General features: G+C 49.4%; 1 protein-coding gene across 1 annotated transcript in view; it reads right to left on the bottom strand.

The window, feature by feature from the left end:
* Window positions 1–1,629: 1,629 nt before the first annotated feature.
* The window catches only part of FBXL7 (F-box and leucine-rich repeat protein 7), a 551,162-nt gene continuing 544,523 nt past the window's right edge, over window positions 1,630–8,268 (bottom strand). Inside the window, exon 4 of the mRNA XM_006895008.1 lies at window positions 1,630–2,415. Coding sequence (XP_006895070.1) covers window positions 1,679–2,415 — 737 coding nt within the window. The 3' untranslated portion in view covers window positions 1,630–1,678. The remainder of the gene's footprint in view (window positions 2,416–8,268) is intronic.

Genomic DNA, 8,268 nt, shown 5'->3' with positions numbered 1-8,268 from the left:
TGTCTGGGGTTTTTAACTGGAAATACACCATGTAAACGTCTGCCTGGAGTTCTTGAACAGAAAACACAACAGCCAGACACAGCGGGAGGCACAGGAGGTGGTGATTTGGACAATTAAACACTTAAGAACTAACCCCAACAGAATTCATGGGATGAAGGGCGAAGGAAGTCGGAATGCAAAACAAAATAAATAGACAAGCAAAGTAGGAGTGCAATCTGAACGGCAAAGGGTCCCTGGGCCTGTGGCAGGCAGGTGGAAGATGGGTGGACCTGGAGCACCCCACACGTGGAAGGGTGGTGGGGCAAAACCCTCAAGGATCTGCACACAGATGATCTCCACTCCCCGTTATAAAGCAGGAGGGTTTTGCTTCCATTTGAAAACGCCCCCTAAGGTCTCTGGGCTCTGCTGTGATTGGGAATTCCAGACCCATTCTACAATGCTGTGAGGTGGAGCAATGCTGAAAGCGCTGGTGCATGGGGCCCCTGCCATCTAGCAGGGCAGGGGATGGTGTGTAATAGACACACCCTCAAAAAACAGGGACGCAGTATTGGTAATGTGTGGATCAGGAAAAGAGGACACAGAACTCTGTGCCCTCATGTTGGCACTTGAGAATTTACTAGAAGCATGGCTTGGGCCCAGCCTCAGTGCACCTGAGAGAGGTCAAATCCCAGGTGCTTCTGTTTATTGGCATCTGTGATCCTCCTGGTCTATGGCAAACAAACTCTTGCTTTGCCTCTGATTCACAATCTCTGGTTCAGCCCTGGAAGCTGAAGCCTAGAGAGTGTAGGGCTGCACCCTAAGCCACACAGCTCACCAGTGGCAAAGCCAGGTAAAGAGGACCAGGGGTTCCCCCTTTCTTTGCTGCTCTTGACGTTGGGCACCTCCAAAATGAAGGGAATACACCTTGTGTCTATGAAGGGCTTGAACATCCATTGACTAGGTGGTCTGGGTCAATCATGAGGTTTCAAGCAAAGGAGAGCTAGAGAGAATTACTCAGACACGATTAGGGAGGTCTGTGGGTGTGAAGCTTCAAGAGTGTAGCAGGGGAGAAGGACATGGCAATTACCCTGCTGAGGGACCTCTGCTGGGGAAGGGAAGTCCAGCAGGACTCATGGCATCCCATGTGTGTCAGGGGAGAACTGCACAGCAACAGGGTGTTCCATGGCTCATCTGCTTGGAGATTGCCAGGTCTTTACTCAGAGTTACTTCTGAAAGGGGCACAAAACTCCAGCCTTTCCAAGTAAGATGGAAACACCCCTCGAATGACTTGCCTCTTTCCCGATACCCTTTAAAAAACATACTGTTTAGGAATCTAAAAATATGTCGGTTGTTTTCCCTTCTTTAATCTGTTATCCAAGAGAAACTAGGGGGGGAAATTATAACCCCCAAACCGAAGAATCTCTGTTTACTGTAATAGAAATGTGTAGGTGTTTTTTCTCCCCTCCCCTTTGATTTTCCTTTGACCTTGGCTGCCCAGGAGACATTAGGAGCACAAAGTAAAAACCCAAGAATCCTAAACTTTCCTGTGGAAGGCACAGAACAGCTGTCATGAGCACTGTCCTGAGCTTACCATACAGGCTGCCGTTTGGTAAAAAAAAAAAGAAAAAGAAACTATCAGAAAGCAAATCTTTTGTTGTGTTGGTGTTTGCGTAAAGTGGCACCGGGGCCAGCAGGTCCCCTAGAAGAAGGCGGGGTTGGTGTGCTCGATGACGCAGCGCTTGCAGTGGCGTTTGACGAAGCGGAGGGCCTCCACCGACACCTCACAGTCCTGCACATTGAGCATCTGCAGGTCGAAGCAGTTGGCGGCCACGATCTGCAGGCCCTGGCCCGTGATGCTCTCGCAGGACTTGAGGCTGAGCCGCTTGAGGTTGAAGCAGTTGAGGGCCAGGCACTCGAGGCCCGTGTCGGACACGAGCGGGCACTTGCCGATGTCCAGGGACTTGAGCTTGGCGCAGTTCTTGGCCAGGTACTCGAGGCCATGGTCCGTGAGGCCCTCGCAGCCGCGCGCGTTGAGGTAGCGCAGCTTGGCGCAGTACTTGGCGATGTAGCGCACGCCCACGTCGGTGACGCGGCCGCAGTGCGCTATGCTCAGGTAGCGCAGGCGCCCCTCGAGCTTGGCGATCTCGCGCAGGCCGAAGTCGCTGACGAAGCGGCAGTCGCTGACGCTCAGCTCCTTGATGGAGGCGCAGTAGATCATCAGGTAGCGCAGGCCCTCGTCGGTGAGGCGCACGCAGCGGCGCAGGTACAGGTGCGTGAGCTGCGTGCAGTGCGCCGCGATGGTGTGCAGACCCTCGTCCTCCAGCACGAAGCAGTCCGTCATGTCCAGGTAGCGGATGGAAATCTGTTTGCCGTGCAAGGGGGACAGTTTAATGGAGGCCTCCCGGGTCAGGCTGATGCAGGTCACTTTGGAGCAGCCTACACGGAGAGACGGAACACAGAGCTCTGTGAGGACGAGGTGCGGGGACCCCACGGTTATACTTGGACCTCCCATCCCTCCTGCTGGAACCCCACGACTGATAACTGTCCCCCTTCTTCCACCACCTACGCCCTATGGCTGATGGTATCCCACCTCCCACTTCCACCAGGACCACAGACTGATACTTGTCACCCCTTCCCCACCAATCCACCCAGACCTCACAGTTCCTGCTCCTATTGCTAGGACCCCACAGCTGATACCTGCTCCCCTATCTCCATCACCCAGACCCTATGATTGATACTTGCACCCCCAACCCCTATTGCTGGGACCCCACAGCTAATACCTGCGCCATTTTCATCACCTAGGCCCTATAATCGGCACTTGCACACCCAGTCCCTGTTGCTGGGACCCCACACCTGATCTCTGCTCGCCTAGTTCCATCAATCAGGCACTATGATCGATATTTGCACCCCCAATCCCTATCCCTGGGACCCCACAGCTGATACCTGCTCCCCTATTTCTCCAACCCAAATGCCAGTTCCTATTGCTGGGACCCCACACCTGATCCCTGCTCGCCTAGCTCTATCACTCAGGCACTGTGATCGATATTTGTGCCCCCAATCCCTATCCCTGGAACCCCACAGCTGATACCTTCTCCCCTACTTCTATCCCCTGGACCCTATCCTATAGTTGATGCTTCTCCTTACTTCTTCCTCCACCAGGAGCCCATGGCTGATATTTGTTCCCCATCTCCACCACAGTGACCCATAGCTGATATTTATACCCCCTCAAACTTCTGGTACCCAACAACTGATACCTGTCACTCCACCTCCCTTTTCAAGACCACATTACTCATTCCTGTCCCCCTTCCATGAGAACCCCCACAACTTACTACTCTCCTCTACATCCACAACAAGGACTCATTCCCATCCCCTCACCCCCAAAACCCTATTACAGATAACTGTCCCCCAACTCCAACTACTGGGATAGAAATCATTTCTATCCCCCCAATGCCATGAGGGCCCCGTGACTCATTCTCCTACCTTTTCAGCAGGGATTCCACAACTGATCCGTGTCATTTCATCTCCATTTTCAAGATCCCATAACTCATTCCCACCCCTCCACCCCCATGGCAGGGACTCATCCCTATCTCCCCAACTCCCCTGCCATTGGAACCCATAACTCATTCCTGTCCCCCCACTGCCATAGGGACTGTAAGACTCATTTCTCTGCCCTCAGCGTAGGGACCTCATAACTCATTCTTGTCCCTCTGTCCCCAGGACCCCATAACTCATTTCTGTTCACCTCAGCTCCACTAAACCCAGGTCTTATGTGTACCTACCAGCCACCACTGTCCCCACCCTGCTGAAAACAGGCCTGGCAGCATCCCACTGCCCAATCCTGTGCCCCAGCCCTGGAAATAACAAGGGTACCTGGGACCCCATGACTGATCTCTGCCCCTACCCTCACTCAGAACAGGATGATGCCATGACTGATTTTTGTCTCACACACACCCGTTGAGCACAAGTTCCTGCAGGGACCCCATGACTCCATCCTGCGGAGAATAGGGGTACTCCCTCCTGGACAACCATTCCTGCCCTGCTACCCCCTCCCCAGGCTTGTCCTGACTTGTCTTGATCCCTACAGAAAAAGAAAGCTGAAGTGAGCTCTCTGCGTTCATGTGACTGCTTAAGTAATTTGATTATAGGGTTCAAAGACCCTCATGTGTATTAGAAGTAGCAAGACTACAGCCCCAATTCTTTTCTATCCCTAGTATACATTGGGAAAATTCATCCTCTCTGGTATTTCCTTTGTTTTAAAACGCATAGGGTTACCCCTCCCCAGAAGAGGGATGTGAAGATGAAAGGAAGCAGAGTGCTTACACATCTAGCCTGAGGCTGGAGTTCCACCAACTCAGTTAAGGCGAGTTATCAAAGTCCAGGGAAGGGAGGCCTTAAAGAGGGGGCCTGGGGCCTGGCTTTACTGTAGCAGAGCACGGGTGGGAGACCTACCTGGTTCAGGTATGATCTTTATTGCCTTAGGCAGGAGGAGCTTAACTCCCCTGAGCCTCAGGATTTACCTCTAGGAAATGGAAATAGCTGGCCTGCCTTTAAAGTTCAGGGTGGTGCAAATGGAACTCTGGTGGCATAATCTGTAGGCAGCTGAGCTGCTGACCCAAAGTCCTCCCCTCTTTGGTGGTTCAAATCCACCAGGGAGCTCAGCAGGAGAAAGATGGGCAATCTCCTCCTGTATGATTTATGGAGGTCCGTTCCTAAGTTGGTTTTGAGATTTATTTGCTTATTTATTGTCTTTTTTTTTTTTTTTGGCTGTTTGAACTTACTGAGTGGTATCACTATGGAAAGATTGAACTTACCGAATGGTATCATGATGGAAAGACCCGGCAATCTTGTTTTTGTGAAGAAAAAACCCTCAAATGTCAAACTCATTGCCACTGAGTTGGAACAGATCAGAGCTGCCCCTCCAGGGGGTTTTCAGATGCTGCAGAGGAGACTGCCTGTCTTTCTCCCTCAGAGCAGCTGGTGGATTCAAAACACCCACCTAAAGTCAGAGAGTTCAACTCACTTCTTCTGACAGCCAAGCTCCCTAAGAGTCCACCAATACACTATGGAGCAGTTCTCCTCTCTAACACATGGGGGCGCCATGAGTCAACATCAAAGACAAAGAGCTGGATTGGGTTAGGTTTGCCTCCAAGATAGAGGAATCCTGAAGAAGGCACAGTGTGTTAAGTATTGGTTTGCTAACTGAAAAAAATGATGGACAGAACCCATCAGCCACTGCACAGGGGAAGGACGAGGCAATTGAGTAAGGGTAACAGTTCCACTCTGTCCTATGTTGATGTATATACGCTGTAGAGTCAGAACCGAGCTGTAGCAGCAGGTTTTCAGAGGCAGTAAATTGCACGGAAAGAGATGGCTCCTTTTTCTCCCAAGGAGCAGCTGCGGATTCGAACTCTGTGCCTTCTGGTTGACCACCAGAGCCTCCTCTGTCTTATGGGATCAGTCTATGTCAGAATTGACTTGTCAGCAGCATTTTGATGTTTGTTTGTTTACTTTTTTTTTTTAAAAAAAAAGGTAATGCCAGGCTCAAAGCTGGTGCTTACTAGGTATATAGAGAAAGATATATGCAAGGGACAGAGCCTTCTCAAGGAGCACTTTAGAGAACCCGGGTGGTACAAGCAGTCCACGTGCACAGCTGCTAACAGAAAGCTGAAGGTTCGAATCTACTGAAAGGCATGTCAGGAAGAAAATGTCAGAGATGGTGAGGATGGCACAGGATGGGATAGGGTTCAGATCTGTTGTTCAGTGAGACTTCTGGACTCGATGGCACCTAGAAATGACCACCTCTGAAAATCCTCAGTCGTGGAAAACCTTAATGGGGCTCAGTTCCACTTGGACACATGTGAGGCCACCATGAGCCAGGGTGGACTATGTGGTCACTAGTTAGAAGAGTACCAGGTGAGGGCATTCAGCTTCCAACAGTTGAGTTATCTAGTGGGAACTGTGGATAATGCCCCGGGCTGAGCTGCACTGTGTCTGCACCGAAAGCCGTTGCCATACTTTATGTTTAGTTCCAAGGACTTTTATGCAAGTCTATAGTCTACCAGGAGCCTTGGTGGCACCGTGATTAAAGCACCCAGCTACTACCTGAAGAGTTGGCAGTTTAAACCCACCAGAATCAAGACAAGGCAGCTATTTCTGGGAAGATTACAACCTTGGAAACCTGAAGGGGTAGTCCTACCACGTCCTAGCAGGTAGCTCATTCTAAGCTTGAATTACTCAGGGGCAATGAGTTGGATTTATGTACTTTTATAAATGCCATGCTGCCAACCTAAAGGCACAAGGTTCAATTCTACCTGCTGCTCCATGGGTGAAAGATGGGTTGCTATGAGTTGTGCTCAACTTGATGGCAATCAACAACAACATATATTATGCTTGCTGCAGAAGGCCAAGGATGGCAGCCTTCAATATGGATTGACAACATCAAGAAAACAAATAGTCTCACCATGGCCAACCGGCAGCGTCAGTATGGATAGTAAAGAGATTAAGCTACTTAATAGTTTTAGTCTGCTTGGCTCCACAGTCAACACTCTTGGTACCAGCAGCCAGGAAATCAAGAGATGAATTGCATTGGGGAAGTCAGCTGTCAGGGATCTCTCCAGAGTACTGAAGAGCAACGACATCAGGCCGGAGACTAGGGTTCACCTGATCTGGGCTGTGGTCTTCACAATTGCGTGCTATACATCAGAGAGCTGGACAGTGACTAGTGATGATAGAAAGAGAACTTATGCCTTTGAGCTGTGGTGCTGGAGAAGAATGTTGAATATACCATGGACTGCTAGGAGAACAAACAGGTTTGTCCTGGAGAAGGTGAAGCCAGGCTGCTCCTTGGAGTCAGGATTCTGAAGCTTTGTCTGATATACTTTGGGCATGTTGCAAAGAAGGATCCTTGTCCTTGGAGAGAAACATCATGTTTTGGAGAGTGGAGGTACAGCCCAGGAGAGGAAGACCCTCTAAGAGATGAATTGATTCAGTAATTGGAGTAGTGGGAGTAGGTGTGTCAAAGACAGAGAGGTTGGCACAGGATAGAGCAAGGTTTAGGGCTCTTGTACATAGGGTTGCTGTGAGTCGCAAGGGACTTGATGGCACAGAGCAACATATTATATGATATATTACAGATATATACTATATTATATATAATATATATTATTATATATTATGTTGTTGTTGTTTATCAGAGTTGTCAGAAGTATGTTGTTTAGGAGGTGGATGTCACTCCTAGTTCCAAAATATATATACAATATATTATATACTGAATACATATACATGAGTCTGGGAAGTGTTTTACCTATCGTACGTGACGTCTCCATGAGGGAACAGTTAACAGTAACAACTACGACAGAGCCTATTTCGGAAATATAAAGATAAATGCATGTGGAACGTGCTGTGTCAACGTGCATGTCCACACGCATTTCATCCAACCACAAAGCTCGTGCATGGTATTCATCTTCTCGCTGCTCTTCTCCACTTCCTCTGAGAGCTCTAAAGCAGCTGCCTCACTTCAGGCCCCCTGCACCCCGGCCGATCAACTCAGTACCCACAGCTTCTGAGCAGGTGCACCACGGTGCCAAGGGGCCCTTTCCTCCCACTTCTGGGCACGCCGCCCAGGAAGCTCTTAGACACTTCAGGTCCAGGGAATAATGAGGCTGGAAAGTCCAGGTGCTGCCACGTTACAGAACTTCAGTGAGAAAGAAAGGAATTAGACAAGTTTTATGCTGCAGAACTAAATTACCAACTGTTTATAATCTGCCTGCTCTACTCCATCCAGCTCTGCCATGTTGCTTTTGTGGAAGGCAGTTTTTAACCCAAAGTTTTGGAGTTTTTTTTCTGACTCATAGAGACTTTGTAGGACAGAGCAGAGCTGCTCCATAGAGTCCATAATTCTTCGCAGGATTGGATGGCCGCATCTTTCTCCCACAGAGTGGTCGGTAAGTGTGAACCACATTTTTGGTCAGCTGTCCAGAATTTAACTACTGTGCCATCAAGTCTGCTTGGAAGGTAATTAGGTCTCTGCAGCCTTAACTTTGTGAGTGCCCTTTGTGCTGACTTTACTTCTTTGTTGTTGATTTTAGGTGTCCCCGAGTTAACTTCAACCCATGAGGGTTCTATGGAAAACAGTTGTGAACCTCGCTTTACGACACATCACTGTGGGAATCTCCTTCATGCAAAGCCCCTATTACAGTCACTGACAGTTCATCTTGTTTGATCAAACAAGAAAGAGGGCTCTTTCTTTCCTTCTGTGACCTTCCACCTTGCAGAGCATACTGTCTTTTT

This window comes from Elephantulus edwardii, unplaced genomic scaffold (assembly GCF_000299155.1).
Source record: "Elephantulus edwardii isolate Elephantulus edwardi_28Jun2011 unplaced genomic scaffold, EleEdw1.0 scaffold00153, whole genome shotgun sequence".
In the NCBI taxonomy this organism is placed as follows: domain Eukaryota; kingdom Metazoa; phylum Chordata; class Mammalia; order Macroscelidea; family Macroscelididae; genus Elephantulus; species Elephantulus edwardii.
The sequence above is the reverse complement of the archived record's forward strand: the minus strand, read 5'-3'. Positions and strand labels throughout refer to the sequence as shown.